Source organism: Emiliania huxleyi, assembly GCF_000372725.1.
Source record: "Emiliania huxleyi CCMP1516 unplaced genomic scaffold EMIHUscaffold_104, whole genome shotgun sequence".
Classification (NCBI taxonomy): domain Eukaryota; phylum Haptophyta; order Isochrysidales; family Noelaerhabdaceae; genus Emiliania; species Emiliania huxleyi.
In genome coordinates this window covers 139,266-159,485 of record NW_005202176.1, presented here as the reverse complement: position 1 = coordinate 159,485, position 20,220 = coordinate 139,266, and the positions used below count along the sequence as shown (strand labels likewise).

Genomic DNA, 20,220 nt, shown 5'->3' with positions numbered 1-20,220 from the left:
CAGACCTTGTTATTGAGAAGAACTCATACGTCCTATGGCGCTGTGCGCTCTGGTCTATGAGAGGTTGAGGTGCGAGCCCTGGAGGCCCTGGGGATTCACATGAACGCACAACCCTGCACGTGTTTGTTCACAGCACGCCATGGAAGCAGCTACGGTTCCCTGGGGTTACAGCGCACGGAGGGGGGTGGCGCGAGGGCAGAGCCAGAGGCCTACAGGCGGAAGGGCGGGGAGGCGGAGGGCGGCGGAGAGCCGGGGCTTTTGACGCCAACGCGAGCAACGTACATTTAACCAGACTTAATCTACTCCACTACTACTCGAGTAGACAACCTAAGCTTCGGCCTCCCCGCCCGGCTGTCGCCCGTGCTGTACGGTCGGCCCGCCGCTAGGGCGCCACGCTCCGCTCGTGAAGCTAGTCGGCACCCGCCGGAGGCCGATGGAGCCCTGTTTGCTAGCCTGCTTGCGGCCGCTCGGCGTGTCGCCTTTCGGCGAGCGGCTACTGCGCCGCTCGATGCTCCCGTGCTCGATGGTGAAGCGGATGCCGAGGGTGGTCTCCTCGTCTGCGGCGAGGTCGTGCCGCAGCAGGCCCTGCTTTGCGTGCGCCTTCATGCGTGGCACGAGGTCTCCGAAGAGCTCGACGGTCTCGACGACCCTGCCCCCGTCCGGCCCGGCGGAGACGCGCTCAAAGGTGGGCGGGAAGATCTGGTCGCGGTTCGCCTCGATCTCCTGCAGGAAGGTTTGCACCGAAGCGGACGCGCCGGGCGCGCCGCCCTTGTCGCCGTCGCCGCCGCTTCCGCGCTCCCCGCCGTCGCCACCACCGTCACCGCGGCCGTCTTCGCCGCCGCCGCCGCCGCCGCTGCCGTTGTTGCCGTGGCTGCTAAGTTCGCCGAGCGGATCGCCCTCCGCGCACGTCTCGCACTTGGCGCAGACGGCGCCGTAGAGGCCGAGGATGGGCGCGACGAGGCTCTGCCTGTCGCAAAAGGGGCGGCCCGCGTGGCCGAGCCTGCAGCAAGTCAGCTCGCCCTCAAAGACGTGCAGCGCCTCGGCGAAGAAGCTCGCCTCAACGGGGGCCACCGTGCCGTCCGCCGCGAGGAACATGTTGCCGGTGCCTTTGCGCAGCGAGTAGCAAAGCTGCTCGGCGCGGCACCACATGCGGCGCTGGTACGACGATGCGTCGCAACGGGTGCCGAGGTCTGCGTGGCGGCAGCTCGGCGCGACGACGATGAAGGCCGAGGCTTGGGACGCGTACCAGGAGAGTGTGCGGATGGCCAGGTCTTGGATGCCGGGGTGCCGCTGCGGGATGCTGCTGTAGTCAAGCCAGACTCGAACCCTCTCCATCTCCCACCCTTTGAGGGCGACGACCTGGCGGAGGGCCGTCACCATCTCGCGGTACTGCGTGCCGTCGGGGTCCGGGCTCGAGAAGGAGGTCCACTGGTGCGAGAAGAAGACAATCGGGTGCTCCTTCCGCGACGCCTGCACCGCCTCCACCGAGTCCAGCACGAGCACCTTGCCCTCATCACGCAGCGACTCGTGAGGCATCATGGTGCCGGCGGCGAGAAACTCGGAGGCTGGCACGAGCACGAAAGGGTAGTCGAGCCGGTCCAGGCTTGCGACGGCCTCCTTGATGACCCGCTCGCACGCCTCCTCCCGCGCCCTCCGGTCGCGCCGGATCTGGCGCACCTTCTTGCGCGCCGCCCACGCCACGAGCAGCAGGAGCAGCAGCCCCATCAGCCCGCCGATGACTGATGCGACTATCACGGCTGTCCTCCTGGCGCTGCCCTTGTCTGGCGCCACGGGCGCGAGGCCGAGGCTCTTACGGTAGATGTTGATCTGCCAGTCAGGGCTCGAGAACCGACGGTTGAACTTGTCCGTCGTCGCCTTGAAGCTCTCAATCAGCTGCAGCAGTGAATCCTCGACGGCGCTATCGTTGCCGTCGCCAACGGCGGCAGCAGCCACGTCGAGTGCTCGTTCGAACTCCTCCTCGTACTCGGTAGCCCCGTTTATGCGGAGGGGCAACACGGCGTTGTGGTTGTCGCTGCCCAGGACCTCCTCTGTGCGGGACCGCTTCGCCTCGAACACCGTCTTGTTTGCGTCAGGGAAGCGGGCGAGGTAGGACGGCCAGGCGCTGTCGTCGAGCTGGCTCGAGCTCCACGGGTCGAAGCAGTAGCTTTCCAGCATGACGTTGAGCCGGCGGGCCTGCACGAACCGGAAGAAACGCATGGCGCCGGCCGCCGCGTCCGGAGATGCGAGATTGGAGAGCGCCAGGTTGAAGTGCGCCTCGACAAAGGGCGCCCGATTGATCAAGCGGCCATCGCTCGCCCTTCTGGCGTACGGGCATGAGGTCGCATTGCACTCCTTGAGGGTGGTGCTGCCACGAAGCAGGACGAGGTCCGATCCGGGGACGGGCAGCGTAGTTGCAGGGTGCGCCTTGTCGTAGTACATGAGCTTGGCCGTGTGCCCGAGGAAGAGGATGCAGTTGCCCTTGGCCTCCGCCACATTCATGTAGGCCTGCTTGACCTCGCCCAGCGCGTTGACCATCGCCGCGATCTTGGCGAAGACGCCGCGCTCTCTCGCAACATCAACTGCTCGTCCAGCCGGCGCAAAGGTTGGCTCCATGGAATCGGTGTCGAACATATAGCCCTGAGCCGTGCCTCTCGTCTGTGTCATGCTGGCGAGCATGTGATGCTTGATAAAGTTCCACATATCTCCGCTGTTGGTGTAGCAGAAGCCCGTATCCGGTTGCCCGTCGCTGTTCAGGTCTCCGCCATGGTACTTGACCGCCAGCTCCACGAAATCGCCCCACGTCTCGGGCGGGCTCTCCCCGAGCGCAATGGCCGAGTCGAGGACGTGCATGGACGCAAAGTCGGCGTCGAGGGGAACGGCAAAGGTTTTCCCTTCGTAGCTGAGCAGCTTCTCGCGCACCTCAAAGTAGGTGTCGGCGTACCACTCATCCGTGTCGAGTTGTGAGAGTGGCGCGAGGCCGCCGTTCCCAGCCTCCTCAACCAGATCGGGAATGAAGGTCTCCTTTATGGTGACGACGTCAAATCTTCCCTTCCCTGTGACCGTGGCGGTCCCGACGTCGGCGGCCACGGTGTTCTCCCACTCAATATCCGAGCCCTTCCCTTCCTCCGAAGCCACGATGGTGACGTCATCAAAGGCTGCATTGAACTCGTCAATCGCTGCCCACAGAGCGCATCGCTCAGGCTTGAAGCAGAAATGGTCCCTAACCATTAGGCGTACTGTCGTCGCATCGCGCATCTTGCACTGCTCCGCAGGGCAGACGGCGCACGAGAGGGCCGCCATGTGTGAGTTGAGGGCGAAGCAAACGTCCCCGCTATGACGCATCGACGTGCGTCCCAGCACAATCCAATCTCCGGGCAAGCTGAACGAAGGAACTGTAAGCAGCCAGGAGGTGTTGAGCACTTGAGCACTGGATAGGGTCGATTGCCAGGTGTTTACGTAGTAGCATAGCTGCACTAGAGGGGAGCTTGTTGAAGCGCACCCCGCATCACAGGCGGGGAGGGGGTGGGAGGGCAGGGGCAGAGGTGCGGGCTAGAGTACTGTATGCCCGTCCGGGGGAGTGGAGTCTGGAGAGATTATTAATCGCTTTGATTGCTTCAGTACGCTGCTTGCGGCTGGTTGTCGGACAGGTCAGCGGCTGAGGGAGGGTGTAGAGGATGTAGAGTGTAGAGCGCTGTAGAGCTGTAGAGATGTAGAGCGCTCTAGAGCGCTGTAGAGCTGTAGAGCTCTACATCCGCCGCGGGACGAAGTGCCTGCGTTGTAGAGCGATGTAGAGGCGCTCTACAACGTGAAATCTCTACAACAAACTCTACATCATAAACGGCGAACGAGGCACGGTCGCTCTCCGACATGAGGCGCGTTGCACTTGCCAGTGCTGCCCTGGCCTTCTGTCTGCCCGCCCAATGGGTGGGAGGTGCCTCTGCTGCTGTGGCATGCCTCACGGCTGCGACTGGCCGGCGCCTCGGCGCGTCAGCTCGGGTCGGCGTAGCGATAGTGGCCAGCGCAACTCGCCTGGACTCAACGCTCAGCCAGGAGCTCCCGCACGCGCTGGCGCGAGGCATGGCGTATGCAACGCGTCTGAATGCTCGCCTCGCCTCGCGCAAATGCGACCGTCCTCGCAGCCGACAGTCCACCGCCTGCTAAAGAAGCACAGCGATGAATGCGGCACCGGCGACGCACGGCAGGCTGGTCATGACGCAGTTATAGGGTGTTGTGTGTCGTCAGAGTGACTCTCTGTGTGTCAGGGATAGTCAGGGCCGTCCATTAGAGCTCCAGCAAGCTCGGAGACACCCCATTAGTGCGACTCGACCTCTTTGAGTCACTGCCTTCCCGACGGTTTGGCTGTAGAGCCTCTACAACAAACTCTGCAGCAAAATCGCGCTCTACATCGCTCTACAACGCAGGCACTTCGTCCCGCGGCGGATGTAGAGCTCTACAGCTCTACAGCGCTCTACATCTCTACAGCTCTACAGCGCTCTACACTCTACATCCTCTACACCCTCCCTCAGGTCAGCGGAGGCGGGCGTCCCAGGAACGAGATTACACTCCGCACTTTGTGCTCCAAGTACTGTACCCCACCCAGCGGACTACCTTAAAAATGGGGACCCAGGCATGGTGGGCAAGCCATCACTCTTAACGGTGCGGCCTAAGCCTCCGCGCTCGGCACACACACGTCACGTCAGCTCGCGTAGGGGCAGGCTCCCTTCCTTCTGCTGGCTGCAGCCCGCCCTCGTGCAGCAGACGGCTTCGTCGCGGAGCATAACTCATAGCGTCCCTGTGAAGTTACTCAAAAAGAGGCGCCCGGAGGCGCCTCTTTTGGCTCGCCAGCCCTCCGCTCAACGGCCGTCGCGCCTCGTCGTCCTGACTGGTCGCTGGCTGTGCACGCGCGGCCGCACGTGCGCGGACCGGTGCGGGAAGTCGGCTGGCTGCCTGGCCGGCTCGGCCATTTAAATTCCTCTCGCACTCGGCGGCTGCCAAGCGAGCTCAAAGTGCAGATTGGCACGTCGCTCGTGGCCGGAGCGCGTCGCCGCGGAGGCGCAGTTGGCCACCGGCGCGAGCTCAGCGACCCAGGTATTCGCGCTCGGCTAGCAGGCGCCGCTCTGCGAGCGAGCGCGCTAACTCCCATTGCGGCGGAGATGGCTTGTTGTGCGAGTATATGGGCCAAAAGCGTCGAAAATGTCCCAAAAAGCGTGTCTGGAGTTTGTTGCAGCTCCGCAGCCTGCGCGCGCTGCCGGGACGCACCGCTCGCGCGTTCGGCACACTCAGTGGACCCCACCGAGTGTGCCGAACCAACAGGAGTGAGTAGGCTCGACGCCGTACTCGAGATGGAGCTGCAGAAAGTACGCCGCCGAACGTGCCACCGACGGCGTCCTGGCGGAGGTGGTGGAGTTTGAGAACTGAGGCTGCGGAGGTGACGCCTGAGGTACCAGTCCGTGCACAGCGACTCAGCCGGCGACCGCCACGGGCTCAGACGAGACTTGTCGACGCGTTCCGGCTCAGCTTCACCGTGGTCATCGGGCGTCTGTCGACGTCAGGACCACCCATACAGCTCGCGGGTTTGAGGTCGCAAGAGCCAAGATGGTGGCGTTTGGACATCCCAACCATCACACAAGACAGCCTGTAGGTGGTGGCGGGACGGCGCAGTGTTTGTGGCACTCGGCAGTAGGCACCCGCGGCACGGCCCCGCTGTCGGCTCTCGCTGGCTGCGGAACCGGCCCCAGAGGGGGACGGTCCGGGCGAGTGTGGCAGCTCCTGCGCTAGTCTGGGCACCCTCTATCATAGCACTACTGATCCCGGTCATTAGAGCTGCCAGGGATAGCGTCAGGAGCCTATAGGAGTCAAAACCCCTCATATTTGAGACATCGTGGCCCATATACTCGCACAACGAGCCAGATACACACGAGAAACGAAATCGATAACGCGAAATGACGTACGTTCTAGGACGGCCGACTAGAAAATGAAACCTACGCTCGGCAACGAAACCGGAGAGGGAAAATTCCTGGGGTCAGTTTTGCTGCGCTCAAAAACACAAACGAGAATCTTTGTTATCGCCCCCCACTCGCGTGTGCCAGTACTCAGTCTCGCCCCCGACGTCTATGAGAGCTCCCCGGGCAGCGCCATTTTTTTTCTAGACTAGAATCCAGCTGTATGCAGCGCGCGGGCCCGGCCACTGGCCGCCTCTGGCCGCGAGAATCCGAGATGCCGCGTGGGCTCAGTCAGCGAAAAGCTCATCGCCACCATCCATGACTGCATCGTACCGCACCGGCCGCCGGCCAGCAGCATCATCACCGCGACTCTCTGCGCCCTCCCTTCCGCCGCCGCTGCCACCGCCGCCACCGCCGCCGCCTCCGCCGCCGTCACCGTCGCCACCGCCGCCTCCCTCCTCGCCGCCGCCCACCGCCGAGAGCACGACGATGTCTTGCTCGTTGAAAGGCCGGTGCCGCCCACGGCCTCCGCGAGGCGGCGGGTGCGCGTCTCCGACCTGTGAGCGAGAAGAAGAAAGCTGTGAGCACGCGGCGGATGCGCGTCTCCGACACGGGGGTTGCTGTGGGGGCGGGGGAAGGAGGGGGCGCAGAGTGGCGGTGGCGTGCGTACGCGGTGGAGGGCGGAGGGCGGAGGGCGGAGGGGGGAGGGCCTTGCGGAAGGCAAAGGCGAGGTAGGTGTGCGCGACCTCCCACTCCGCCTGTTCACGCAAGGTAACTGCGACCCGGAAGGCGAGGCGAGGGCAGCACCTACCGCTGCCGCCTCGGACAAGGCGCCGTCCCCGTCCGGGAAGACGCGCCTACTCGCAAGCGCGTGCGCCCGAGGTCTCGAGGCAGCACGCAAGCGCGCCCTCTCCCTCCCCCGAGAGCGCTGCTCGCATCCGCTCGAGCAGCGGCCGGTTCCTCTCTGCCTCCGCCGCAAAGAAGTCGCAAAAGTTGTCCGAAGAGACGAGCTCGAGCCTGGCCACACACACCGCAGCGAGGTCTCGAGGCTGCACCGCCCCGCCAGAGACGGCGGCCTGCTGCGGTTGTGCTGCCGCTATCGCTACTCTTGCTGCTGCCACTGTTGCTGCACCGCTATTGCTGCTGCTACTATTGCTGCTGCTACTATTGCTGCTGCTATTGTTGCTGCACCACTATTGCTGCTGCCACTGTTGCTGCTGCTACTCTTGCTGCTGCCACTGTTGCTGCACCGCTATTGCTGCTGCTACTCTTGCTGCTGCTACTCTTGCTGCTGCCACTATTGCTGCTGCCACTATTGCTGCTGCTACTATTGGTGCTGCTACTCTTGCTGCTGCCACTGTTGCTGCACCGCTATTGCTGCTGCCACTATTGCTGCTGCTACTATTGCTGCTACTATTGCTGCTGCTACTATTGCTGCTGCTACTATTGCTGCTGCTACTATCGGCCTCGCCCGTGGGAGGCGGCGAGGGCTCGCAGCGTGCCCATCGGCACGAGGAACTCCCTGCAGTCGTCGACCGCCTCCTGCAGCGTGAAGCGGTACGAGTGGCCGAACGGCTGCGACGGCGGGAAGGCCTTGGAGGCCGCCTCCGGCGGGAAGACAGCCCGGTAGTGCGGGTTGCCAAACGAGAGGCCCTCGCTCGCCCGCAGCCTACAGGCGGGGGGCAGAGGGGGCCTCCCTTCCTCCCGCCGCAGGAGGGAGCCCCCGCGACCGCTCCTTCACCGCCGCACGAGCACGTTGGCGTCCGCCGTCGTGCCGAGAAAGATGCCTCCTGCAGCGGGGCACGCGGCGGGGGCGCGCGTGTCGGGGAGGCGTCGAGGATGAGCCGCGGCGCAGAGGCGGATGGCGCGCCGGGCAGCAGGCGCGAAGACACGTTGGCGAGCAGCGCCGCCGCACGCTCCTCGCTCGAGAAGGAGTAGTGCAGTGCGAACTGGCAAGAGACGAGGTGGAAGAGGAGGCCGGTGGGCAGGGCGGCCGCGAGGGCAGCGTCGGCAAAGTCCGCCGCGTAGAAGAAGGCCTCGAAGGGCATCGGCTGCCGCCCGTGCGCGCCGTTGTAGCGGCCGACCGCGTCGCGGACCGACTCGATGGCGATGTCGACGCCGACGTACCGCGCGCAGCCGCCAACCTTGAACTTGAGCATGTCTCCGCCCTTGCCGCATGCGAGGTCGAGCACGCTCGCGCCGCTGCGCATGTGGCGCGCGATGAGGACCGACTTGATCCAGTTGTGCAGGTTGCGGAGCGTGAGGATGTCTGAGCCGCCCGTCAGCGAGCGGTGGCGGTCGTGGAGCTTGTTGTAGTGCCGCGCCGCCTCCTCTGCCTGGTCCGTGCCTCCCTGCTGGAAGCCGAGCCCGGCCTTGCGCTTTCGGCTGTGCTCGCGCTCCCAGGACTCCTCCATTGCGACGTCTGAGAAGCTCTGTGAAGTACCAGCAAGGCGAAGCTGTCGGCTGCGGGAGCGCGAGTGAGCGGGCGGAGTGGGACAACCGAGGGTTTGGGTTTAAAAAAATTGCAAGTGATCCAAGTTGTCGGGGGATGAGATGGATCAATTAAACACTACAAAACTAGGACTTATAGTAAAGCTGCGATTGCAGCGCTGCTGGTCCGGTCATTGCAACCCTACGCCACGGTGATGCTATGAAAAGATCGTAACGTAGGAAACGGCGCAGCCGCCTCCCACGCGTTCGTCGCGGGATCGTACCGCTCCACCGAGCTGAGGTAGTAGTCGCCGTCGTAGCCGCCCACAGCGTACAGCTTGCCGTCGAGCGCCGCCACGCCGGGCCTGCTCCGTTCCTCCCCCATCGGCGCCACCGCCTCCCACGCGTTTGTAGCCGGATCGTACCGCTCCACCGAGCTGAGGAAGTCGTCGTCGTCGTAGCCTCCCACAGCGTACAGCTTGCCGTCCAGCACTGCCACGCCGTGATTAATCCGCTCCGCCGCCATCGGCGCCACCGCCTCCCACATGTTCGCTGTCGGGTCGTACCGCTCCACCGAGCTGAGACAGTCACCGTCGTTGCCGCAGCCGCCAACAGCGTACAACTTGCCGTCGAGCACCGCCACGGCGTGATTAATCCGCCCCGACGGCATCGGCGCCACCGCCTCCCACGCGTTCGTCGCGGGGTCGTACCGCTCGACTGAGCTGAGGGCCTCGTTCTCGTCGTCGTCGTACCCGCCGATAGCGTAGAGTTTGCCGTCGAGCGCCGCCATGGCGTGATTAGTCCGCGCCTCTGCCATCGGCGCCACCTCCTCCCACGCTTTCGTAGCAAAGTCGTACCGCTCCACCAGGTTGGAAGGTGCGCGGTCGTCCTCATCCTCGCCATCCTCATCCTCGCCGTCAGCCTCACTCTCGCCGCCCACCGCGTAGAGCTTGCCATCGAGCGCCGCCATGCGGACATAGTTTCGTGCCGTCGGCATCGGCGCCACAGCCTCCCCCTCCCACTCATTCGTTGACGGGTCGTACCGCTCCAGCGAGTCGTGGCCGCCGATCACGTGCAGGCGCGGCCTCTCGCGCTTCTTCAGCGTCTCCTTCCAGCCGCGGCGCCACGCGCGGCACGTCCCCTTGGCGGCGTGCTCCTTGGTCGGCAGCTGGGCGAGGATGTGCGGGGCGAGGTCCGGCGAGAGGAGGACCTCGGAGAGGACCCACTCGGGCTGCTCCACGAGCCGTGCGGCGTGCTCCTCCGCCACGCGCAGCGCGGCGTCGCTCGCGCCCGCCTGCGCCTCGATGATGGCGCACAGCTGCTCTGGCGAGAGGCCCGCGACGCGCGCGCCGATGCGGTGGGAGGCCATCGGCCGCAACCAGTGGGCCCCCCAGCGCCAGAGCGGGCAGGCAAGGCAAAAAAAAACACTCGCGCGCTGCTGGAAGCCGAGCCCGGCCTTGCGCTTTCGGCTGTGCTCGCGCTCCCAGGACTCCTCCATTGCGACGTCTGAGAAGCTCTGTGAAGTACCAGCAAGGCGAAGCTGTCGGCTGCGGGACCGGGTCCGGGAGCGCGAGCCGCGTGCGGGCGTCCGGGCGAGGGCTGGGTGAAGCTGTCGGCAGCGGGAGCGAGACCGGAGCGGGAGGGAGTGGGAACAACCGAGGGTTTGGGTTTAAAAAAAACACGAGGTTGTCGGGGGATGAGATGGGAGATGGATCAATTAAACACTACAAAACTAGTACTTATAGTAAAGCTGCGATTGCAGCGCTGCTGGTCCGGTCATTGTCCCTCCTCCTCACCCTCCTCCTGCGAAACACGGCAAGGGGCGGGGCGGTGGTGAAGGAGCGTGCGAGCCAGCACGAACGGGGCACGCTGGCTGCAACGGCGCAGCCTGCGCTCGGGGCGGAACGGGGAGAGGGCTCGCCTGCAAGAAGGGGTTCGCAATCTCCTCGAGCCCGTCGGTCGGGCAGACGAGCATGATGGAGGTGCCGCGACAGACCATCAGGCCCATCGGCCGCGTCTCGTCCAGCAAGCGGTAGGCGTCGGTCGGGTCCTGCGGGCGCGGCGCGCTGGCTCAGCCGAGCGAGAGAGAGGAGAGAACGACGCAGATCGCAAGCGGCGCGGCTCGACGCGCGGCGCGCCTTGAGGTACTCGTGCGCCTCGTCCAGCACCAAGTTGAGCAGCGCGTCGTACCCCTTGAGCACACCGACCACCTGCGCCGGGAGCCAAACCACCGGTGAGCGGGCAGCGAGCGGAGAGACAGGCGCGGCCGTCGCACAGCGCGGCGGTTCGCCTCGCGACCCCCCATGAATTTGACGCGCACGGACTTGTCCACGTACTTGGACATGTCCAGCACGATCGCCTTCTTCTGCGACGCCATCCTGGCACCGGCCGCGGAGGCGAGACTAAAGGAGAAAACTTAGCCCTGGCCGAGAGAGGACGGCACGCCGCAAAATCCTGCAAAGGTGGGGACGTGTCTGTCCTCGACCCAGCCCTAGCTTGGGATGTCCGTTTTATTTATTTATTTATTTATGGCACGCCGCCAGCACACAGGGATTTTAAGGAAAGGAGTGTGGTATAAAATTTTCCATCTTTTGAGAGTGACGTCGAAGATCCTCATCACCAACGTGCCGCACAAGGACGTCCTCTCAAGCTTCCGCAAGAAGTAACGAGCCTGTTCCTTATTTCCAGCGCAGCTCCCGCTCAGTATGTGCGCCAACGACGCCTGTGGTGGCTCACTCACTGTCTTCTTGTTTCCAGTCGTCCCAGTCTCTCAGTTCTCCGAGTCTCCTCCTTGCCTCGCGCATTCACCCATCCAGTGATTTCTTTAGTTTCCCATAAGTAAGGTAGGTAGGTAGGTAGGTAGGTAGGTAGGTAGGGGCAGGGCAGGGGCCGGCCAGCAAAACCAAAAAAGTCACTCCTTGAAAAAGCAGGTCCGCGACACTCACAGCCAGCCTGCGCGTCAGGCTGGTGCGAAGTCCCTCCGCAGCTACAGTGATTCGAAGATACCGTTGACTCGACCCCGTTGACTCGCACGCGCTGTTATGTCCGCCGGCCCTGCGGATCAGCCGCCGCCGGCCTCCGGGGCGCCAGGTCCATCATCTGCCGGCCAAGGCGGCCAGCGGGGCGCGAGCGTGCAGACGCTCGCGCGGCTGTTGATGCTGGGCTGCCGGGAGCGTGCCTTCTACCTGGGTAAGCGCGCCTTCCTCGACACGGAGCAGGGCCGGTCGCAGCTTGCGAAGCGCGCAAGAGGGCGAGGGCCACTGCCGACCCCGCGGCCACGACCGCGGCCGACCGGCTCCCTCTCATCTGTCGCGGCAATCATGAACTTTGATGGCCGGCCGCTAAAGTCCAACGTGGCGCACGTCGCGACGGCTGTCTTCGTCTTCAGGCAGATGAGGCGTGCCCGCCGCCAGTTTGGCGTCACGGTTCCGTCGCCTCAACAGATGCCGGCACCGGCGGCGGCGGCACCGGCGGCGGCGGCGGCGGCGGCGGCGGCGGCGGCGGCGGCGGCGGCGGCGGCGGCGGCGGCGGCAGCCTCGACACAAGCGCCGGCATCAGCGGCGGCGGCGTCAGCGGCGGCGGCAGCAGCGCAGGCACCACCTGCAGCCGCGGCCGCGTCAGCACCGCAGGCGGCGGCGGCGGCGGCGGCGGCGGGAGCGGGCTTCTGGGGCTCCGGAGGGGTCCCCGGAGGGGTGGCCGACAGCGCCTTCCTGGTTGAGGCGGCGAGGGCGAGGGCGATGGCCGACACTGCGACGGCGATGGGGTCGCTGAGCGGCAGCAGAGCGGACTCGCTCGCCATCCACCAGCTGCGCAAGCAGTACGCGGAGCTGCGCGCAGCCTTCCACGGCCAGTGGCTCAGCAAGGAGCAGGAGCGGGCGGCGGAGGGCGCGGTGAGGCTCTCCACCGCACCGCCGCCCGCCGCCGCCACGCCGCCGCCCGCGGGCGTGTCCGGCCCGCCACAGCCTGCCCCTGTCGCGATCGTTGACGAGCCAGGGCCGGCAGCCAAGTCCCCGCCGCCCCGCCCGCCCGCTATGCCGCCGACGCAACGCCTCCCGCTCCCGCTCGAAAGCATGGCAGACGCGGTCGTTGCAGCTGCAGCGGCTGCGCCCGACGGCCGCTCCGCCCGCCCGCCGCCGGCCGACGACGCGCCCGGGCTGACCGGCGCGCAGCTGGCGGTCACGCAGATGCTCGCGGTTGAGCGCGAGGCGGCGGCGGCGGCGGCGGCGGCGATGGCGGTGGCGACGACACGGCCGGCCGGGGAGGCGCCGCCAGGCCCGACGCCAAGCTTGTCGGCGAGCACGCAACGAGCGGGGGCGAGCTCCGCCGCTGGCGGGTTGGCCCATGGTGGACTTCGTGGCACAGGTGGGTCTAACACCGCTCCGCTGTGCGTCCCGACCGAATCTATTTTCTCTAGGACTGTCTGACGAGCACAAGAGTCCAGACCTGGATTGAGATACATGTAACCTCTCCCTCTCATGAACGACAACCGACTCGCCACACCCAGCGCGTGACTCGCGACCAGCTCCATGATGGATCACGGCGAGCCCTGCCCGAAATGTTTCTTTTCGAGCTAGAGCGAGGTTGACTCCTCCCAGTGCGAGGCCCGCCGCCCGTCGACAGAGCGCAGCCTGCCGGCCCGCTCGCTTCCTCGCAGCTAGCCACCCGCACGCGGTCTCCCCACCACGCCCTTGCCACAGCCACGCCGCGTGCTGCCGATTTCCGCGGCCAGCCTCGAGCAGCGGGCACCGACGCCCCTCCCGCCCCGCGCCGCAGCCGCTGCAGCTGAAACGACCGCGTCCGCCATGCTTTCGAGGAGGACGCCCACACGGCTCGCGCTCGCGCTCTTCGCCTGCTGCTGCACCCACGCCGCTGGGCTGCTCGTCGCGCCTGCGGCCCGCGCGGCGTCGCCCGCCCGCGCTGCTGAGCCGCGCATGATGGCCAAGAAGGTGGCGAAGATCATCAAGCTGGCCATTGATGCGGGCAAGGCGAACCCGGCGCCGCCGATCGGGCCGGCGCTCGGCGCGGCGGGCGTCAACATCATGATGTTCTGCAAGGAGTACAATGCTCGCACGCAGGACAAGGCGCGGACAAGCCGCTGCTAGACCGCCGTCTCTCCTCGCGGCGACGCTCCGCCCCGTCCCTCTCCTCGGGGCGTGACCTCGTCCCTGCCCCCTCCCCTCTCCAGATGGGCACCATCGTCCCCGTCGAGATTTCTGTCTACGACGACAAGTGAGCGCCTGTCCCCCGCCGCCGCCGCCGCGCCGCCGCCGCCCTCTCAGCCGGTTCGCCGCGTCGCAGGTCTTTCACGTTCATCATGAAGACGCCGCCCTGCTCCGCGCTGATAAAGAAGGCGGCGAGCGTGCCGAAGGGGTCGGGCACGCCCAACGCCGCGCGCGACGCCAAGATCGCAGGCAGTATCACGATGGCTCAGGTGAGGAGAGAGGGGGGGGGGGTGAGAGTGAGAGAGAGAGAAGGAGAGAGGGGGGGGAGGGGGGGGAGAGTGAGAGAGAGAAGGAGAGAGAGGGGGGGGGCTCCTCGCGGCGAGACGGCGCCTGTGAGCGACGCGAGGCCGCACGGGAGCACGCTCGGCTGTTAGGTGGAGGAGATCGCAAAGGTGAAGCTCCCCGACCTGAACACCAACAAGCTCCAGTCGGCGATGAACACCGTGATGGGCACCTGCGCAAACATGGGGATCGAGGTCAAGGACTGACCTGGCCGCCTCCGAGGCGTGAGGGCGTGGCGATGAGGCTGGTTGGTGGCCGGATGTATTGAGGTCGTGAACAGGTTGACGGAGACTGCGGTTTGCGCCACGACGCAACGCTCTTTTTTTTAGTCCAGGGGGCAGCGCGTCTATCATCCTCTCAGCTGTCCGTGGCCCGTGTCCGGCGCTCGGTATGGAACGTACAAAATCGTGCGTCTCCATCGCAGTCGACCTCCCCCGAGGTGCGGATGTTGACACTGGGGCTGTCGATGCTGCCCAAGCGACTCCAACGCTAGTGCGGACACGGACCCCACTAACCACGCCGCGCGTTATAGTTCGTACATGGCTGGGCACTTCCATCTTTCTACTCGAGTAGCTTCTAGGTGGGGAGGAACACCTGTGACCTGACCGGGTTCATGAGAGAGATTTGTTTGTGATTGTGTAGTTCATGTGGCCAGACGGTCAACAACTCGGTTCTCACAGCCCACTCACGGCCCATTCTCACGCAGTGGAAGTTGAAGATGGCCGCGCCCTCTCTCTCAGTGGAAGTTGAAGATCTTCCCTCTTTTGCCGTTTTGTGCGCGAAAAGAAAGAAGCCGGCCCGCGCTCCCGCGCGCGCTTTCCGGTCTTCCCTCCCACCCACGCGCGCGCCTCATGCCCGGCCGAACCGGCGCTGGCAAAGGGCGCGGACACGCTTCAACGACGCCACAGGGTGCGTCGCTCGCGCTGTCGAAAAAGATCGAGGCGGCGGCGGTGAACGGCAAGGCGGGCGTGGTGCAGACGTGGCTCGCCGGGGACGGGCGGGTTGATGCGACGTGCGTGCGTGGAAGTGTGAGTGGCTGGACGCTCCTGCTGATCGCCGCCGGCAACGGTCACAAGCAGCTGCTCGAGGTTCTGCTGAAGCGGGGCGCGAAGCCTGACGCGCAAAACAGCAAAGGCGATGCGGCCCTGATGGCCGCCGCCTTCTCGGGCCACGTGCAGGTGGTCGAGACGCTTCTGCAGCACGGCGCGGAGATCAACCTGCAGAACAGTGAAGGTTGCACTGCGCTAACGTTGGCCGCCCACCAAGGCCACGAGCGCGTGGTCGACTTGCTTCTGCGGCACGGCGCAGAGGTCGACCTGCAGGACGGCGACGGCCACACCGCGCTCGTGAGCGCCGCCTCCCACGGCCGCCCTGTCGTCGTGCTCCAGTTGCTGCGAGCGGGCGCAGACATGGCGCTGCGCACTGCGCCGGGCAAGACGGCGCTGCAGATCGCCAAAGAGAAGGGCCACACCGAGTGCGTCGCGGCCGTCAAGACGTTTATCGGCGAGGTGGCGGCGGAGAGGCGCGACGCGGCGGCGGTCGAGGCGGGCGGGGCGGGGACAGGCAGCGCTTCGGGCGGCAGCAGCGGGCCTGTTCCCGAGGAGATCGGCGAGGCGGGCGGCGCAGGGGCGGACGGCGATGCCGCCTCGGGCAAGGGGGCAGCGGCGGCACCAACTGCCGCGTCCTCTTCTGGCGGCGTGGAGAGCGGAATGGGCGAGGACGCCGTCCCCGAGGAGATCGCGGACGCGGCTGAGCAAGGCTTCGAGGCGGTGCTGGCGTGGCTCGACGGCGGCGGGCGGGTGGACGCGACCTTCACTCGTGAGGGTCAGAGCGGCTTTACGCTGCTGATGTACGCTGCCTTCTACGGCCACGAGCGGCTGGCCGCGGCGCTGCTGCAGCGTGGCGCTTCGATCGACCTTCGGAACAGCCGCGGCGTCACCGCGCTGATGGGCGCCGCCCTCCTGGGCCACGAGCGGGTGGTCGAGCTGCTGCTGCGGCACGGGGCGGAGATCGACCAGAAGGAGATTGCCGGCCGCACCGCGCTGATGGCCGCCGCTGTCAAGGACCACCCCGCCGCTGTCCGATGCCTGCTGCGGGCGGGCGCCGACACGGAACTGCGCTCGGCGACTGGCTGCACAGCGCTGCAGATTGCCAAGGAGAAGGGCCACACCGAGTGCGTGCGCGCCCTCGAGGAGCATGCGGCGGCCGAGAAGGCGGCAGAGAAGGCGGCGAAGGAGGCGGCGTGGGCTGCGGAGGCGGCGGAGAGGGCAGCGGAGCGGGCGGCGGCGGAGGCAGAGGCGGCGAGGCACGCCGACGAGCTGCTGGCGGAGGTCGAGGCAGAGAAGCGCGGCAAGGGCAAGAAGGGGAAGAAGAAGAAGAAGGGCGGCGGGGGCGGCGGCGCTGGGCCGTCGCAGGAGTCCGAGGCGCCGTCAGAGGCAGACGCAGCCAAGCCCGCGAAGCTGGACAGGGAGGGGTTGATCAGGCTTCTCGAGACGCTCCACGAGGAGCGGATTCGGTACGGCATCACGGCGGAGACGTCGGTCGCGGGATTGGCGGAGGCGTTGGGAGAGGAGGCCGAGGCGGCGAGTGAGGGAAGCGAGGAGGAGGCGGCGGAGGCGGGTGAGGAGGCAGCCTTGGTGGCAGCGGAGGCGCGCCGGGAGGCTGAAGCCGAGGCCGACGCTCTGGCAGCGGCAGAGGAGGAGGCGGCCGCCGCGGCTGCGGCGGCTGCGGCGGCGGCTGCGGCGGCGGCGGCAGAGGCGGCGGAGGCGGCGGAGGCGGCACTGGCTGCCGTCAAGGCGAGGCGCGTGTCAGCGGCCGCTGCGAGGGCCAAGGCGGATGCAGACTAGCCGCGCGCAAAGGACAGCAATCAAGTACAGTACTGCTATTGGCGCCGGCGGCGCACGGATCTTGTTGCAGCATTGTGGGAGGACGGTGGGGAGGACTTTTGTGGGAGGGGTGGAGCTCGCGCTGTCCCGTGGTCTTGCACATGTTTATTGTGTGTAGCCCTGGTCGGTGCGAGTTGAAACGCGTATCGCGTTCTCTCACGGTGTGACCCAAAATGGCCAGCTCAGAGGCACCCCCGGAGGCAGGCCGCGCCGCGCATCCAGCAGGCTGCGCCACAATCAGGAGCCCCTCGCGGGCGCGAGGGAGGAGCGGCGGCGCGGGGAGCAGGAGACGAGACCGATCGGGTCGGGCCAGGAGAGTTGGAGGCGGTGAGCGCGGGACTGGCGGAGAAGCCGTATGTTTTATGGTGTCGTCCTTTCTCCTGTGCAGTGATTTGTTCTCAATGGCGCAGGCACGCATCTCCGCCTCTCCCACCCCCCGTCCCGCGATCCGCGCACGCACCACTGCACGCACGCGCGCAGTCTGACTGGCTGGAGTCGAACGTGGAACGCATCTCGAAGGACGACCTGACGGAGACGCCCACAACGGCAGACGCGCTCGAGGGTCAGCCCAAGACCAACACAAAGGCATACACGGTGACCGACGGTACCGAGAAGGCCACGGGGTCCGACATCGCGTACAAGCTCTCGCACCTGCTCGCCCTCGTCGTGGCCGGCGTGATCGCCCTGCTCGCCTCCGCCGCTCTTGCCGACGGTGCGCCGCCGCCACGTTGTCCCGCCGCCCCGCCTCTCTCTCACCACACCGCCGCCCTCGCCCGCAGGCCGGTCGGTCATCAAGCTCAAGGACACCTCCAACCTGCCCCGCCTCACTGCACTCACGGCGACCCTGGACGGCGAAACGATCAACCTCAAGGATCACGGCCTCGACTACCGCGCCGACGAGCTTCTCGGGCCGCAGTACGGCGTCGGCCTGCACCACGACTCGTCGGGCTACGGCTGGGGCAAGGCGGGCGCCCGCGAGACCCTGCAGGAGTACATCGACGAGCTCGGCCTCCTCCAGGTCATTGCCGCCGTGCCGAGCGTCGTCGCGACCGACGGTGCGCCGAATGCACGGCCGCCGCCGCGGGCGCGCGACCAACAACCCCGCCCTCTATCGTCCGCTGTCCCGCACCAGGCCTCAAGCACCCGGCGCACTTCCTCCAGTGCACCGAGCTCAAGAAGGCGGGCTTCTCGGCCATGTCCCTCGCCATCATCGCCGAGGTTGCCTCCGCCGTGATGATCATTTTCCACTGACTGGCGCTCGTCGGCCTGCTCCCGCTCTCCGCAAAGCTCGCCAAGGGCTTCGCCGGCCTCATCTGGTTCACCCTCACCGCGGGCTTCCTCATTGGCGCGCCGCCAAGCCCCTCCCCCCAACCGCCAGCACCCCCCCCCCCCCCCTCCCCCTCCCCCCTCCCTCAACGGCGCGCCGCCAGCACACCTCCCTCCCCTCACCCCCCCTCCTCCCCCCCCAGTCGTGTGCCTCGCGATCGGCGTGTACGAGACGGAGTGGACGTGCAACAACGACTTCGTCCCTGGGCTGAGCTCTCCGTCGGCGTCACCACCGCCCTTCTTGCCCTCTTTCTTCCCACCTTTCTTCTTTGGCGCCATGCAAAACCCCAAAAGGAACGACGCGGAGCGCAGCTGCCCGTGTAGTCCGCGCGAAACGTCCGCGCGATTGATATTTCTTTTTTGAGCTATTTCTTTTGTAATAGTGCTAGCACGCGCCAGTCCGCCGAGCCTGTCTGCTGTGAGTTATTTTAGTTACATTCTTTTACGACACTGGGCTCGGGTTGGCCGCTTTGTGTATCTCGAGACCTCGAGAGAATCGGCTTATCTGTTTTCACGGCTGAGTGGGTGGCGTTTTGGCCGGCGCCAAGGGTGTGGGGAGGGAACGGGAAAAACGGACGTGACCAGCTACCACACCTACGAGGCTGATCCGGGCGTAACGCCAGCACAGCGAGGCGCCCACGTAGCCGTCCGAAGTCGCGTCAGGTTCGCTCGACACGCTAGCGGAGCGGTTGGCGAGGCTAGTGGTGGCCATAGTCTGGTCCCCTAGGGGGTCGATGGGTCGGCCCGCGCCCTCCTTCCCAAGCCGCGCCGGCCGTCGCGCGCGCCGCTTCGGCGTCGGGCCCGAATCCAGAGCTGTGGCTAGGAGGGCGATGCGAGCCGAGCCATCGACCCACCTACCGTCTCGTACACCGCATGCCACGCACTTCTGCACGTCGCGACAGCCGCGTCGTGCAAATCCCACGTGACTTCACCCCATTGCGCGCGGCGCAGATAGCGAAAATGACCAACGCGCCCTCTTCTGCCTCTGACGACGACCGCGCGTGGCGCACCTCGGCTGCTCGCCGACGGTGAAGCAGAACAGCAACTCAGGCCGGTGGTACATCGAGTGCCTCTACCGCAAGTCGAAGACGCACGTCAAGATGTCGCTCAACAGCCTACGCTCCAGAGGTGGGTCGCCCGCTCCACGAACCCTCCCTACGGCGCGGCCCCCTTCGAGCCGCGAAACTTTGGCACGCAGGCCGCAGCGCTGGCGGCAGCTCCACGCTTCATAGAGTGGATCGTTGACGGCTTCGCCAACCTGGGCTCTGGCGGCAGCACCTCCACCCCGATGGACGCTGGACGCGCTGTCCTCTGGCGGTGTGTGTCGTAGGGTACTGCTATAACTGCTTCATGTACTTGCGCGCGCACGCACATGGGGCGCACGACGGATCATTCCGCGCCTGTGGGAGCGCTGGCCGTGCACGGCACATGGGGTCGGTGTGTGTGCGCTCGCGAGAGAGAGATGGGTGTGTGTCCTTGACACTCTCGCTCCGGGTGCCTCGAGCGAGAGAGGAGGGGGAGACGCCGCGCTGGGTATTAATCAGAGTGTTAGTCAAATAATCCTCGCACACCACGACTCGCGCATAAACCACGACTCGACCCACAGGGAGAGTGCGTGCGCTGCGACGGACCCAGCCGGCACCGGCAGTGCGGACACAGTGCGAGACTGCGAGTCGTGCGATGACTACCGACGCACAAGCACACCACGCGACGTAGTCTGCAACACCGCGCGGCTGGACACCACACACTTCACCGGCAGGACTCACTGGGTCGGACGCACGCGCCGGTGCAGCGGAACCGAAGATACCGAGAAGCCCGCCCGAAGCCCCGAACCATGTGCTGTGGTCGCTGCCACGCCAACCGCGCGGCCGGCCCGGGCGCAGGCCGTGACGACTGATCGCGGCGGCAGCGCCGCGCGCCCTCGTGCAGCGGTGCGCGCCGCTCGCGCCGCGCCAAGGGAGGTCTTCAGCCTGCGGCACGCTCGCCCGCAGCGCTGCCGGGCGTGCCCATCAAAATGCGCCGCCGCTGGACGTCTCCGCCGCCTCCAAGGCGACCGACGCCACGAGTGATATGCGTGACGCCACCGTGAGACGTCTGGACGGCTCGCTGCGACCTCAAGGCCAGCCTCGCCGC

The 20,220-nt window shown here is 66.3% G+C and overlaps 5 protein-coding genes across 5 annotated transcripts; 2 read left to right on the top strand and 3 right to left on the bottom strand.

Moving 5' to 3' along the window:
• Window positions 1–149: 149 nt before the first annotated feature.
• Window positions 150–3,300, bottom strand: EMIHUDRAFT_108458 (hypothetical protein; the record flags this gene model as incomplete). The annotated part of the gene is made up of 2 exons (XM_005792886.1): window positions 150–209; window positions 421–3,300. 2 exons carry the CDS (start codon window positions 3,298–3,300, stop codon window positions 150–152), a joined length of 2,940 nt encoding a protein of 979 aa, XP_005792943.1.
• Window positions 3,301–7,400: 4,100 nt separating this feature from the next.
• Window positions 7,401–8,356, bottom strand: EMIHUDRAFT_69653 (hypothetical protein; the record flags this gene model as incomplete). The annotated part of the gene is given in 3 exon segments (XM_005792885.1): window positions 7,401–7,611; window positions 7,684–7,732; window positions 7,747–8,356. The coding sequence occupies 3 exon segments, from the start codon at window positions 8,354–8,356 to the stop codon at window positions 7,401–7,403; spliced, it is 870 nt and encodes a 289-aa protein (XP_005792942.1).
• Window positions 8,357–10,299: 1,943 nt separating this feature from the next.
• Window positions 10,300–10,740, bottom strand: EMIHUDRAFT_49103 (hypothetical protein; the record flags this gene model as incomplete). Its single annotated transcript, XM_005792884.1, has 3 exons — window positions 10,300–10,438; window positions 10,500–10,582; window positions 10,648–10,740. Coding segments are annotated over 3 exons (315 nt in total), but the record flags the coding sequence as incomplete, so codon positions are not given.
• A 2,410-nt stretch (window positions 10,741–13,150) lies between these two features.
• EMIHUDRAFT_439611 (50S ribosomal protein L11) lies at window positions 13,151–14,171 on the top strand. Its single transcript, XM_005792883.1, has 4 exons — window positions 13,151–13,453; window positions 13,558–13,601; window positions 13,671–13,803; window positions 13,969–14,171. Exons 1-4 carry the CDS (start codon window positions 13,175–13,177, stop codon window positions 14,080–14,082), a joined length of 570 nt encoding a protein of 189 aa, XP_005792940.1. The 5' UTR covers window positions 13,151–13,174; the 3' UTR covers window positions 14,083–14,171.
• A 2,945-nt stretch (window positions 14,172–17,116) lies between these two features.
• Window positions 17,117–18,608, top strand: EMIHUDRAFT_222602 (hypothetical protein; the record flags this gene model as incomplete). The annotated part of the gene is made up of 5 exons (XM_005792882.1): window positions 17,117–17,143; window positions 17,242–17,473; window positions 17,541–17,816; window positions 17,894–17,979; window positions 18,582–18,608. 5 exons carry the CDS (start codon window positions 17,117–17,119, stop codon window positions 18,606–18,608), a joined length of 648 nt encoding a protein of 215 aa, XP_005792939.1.
• Between the last annotated feature and the right edge of the window lie 1,612 nt (window positions 18,609–20,220).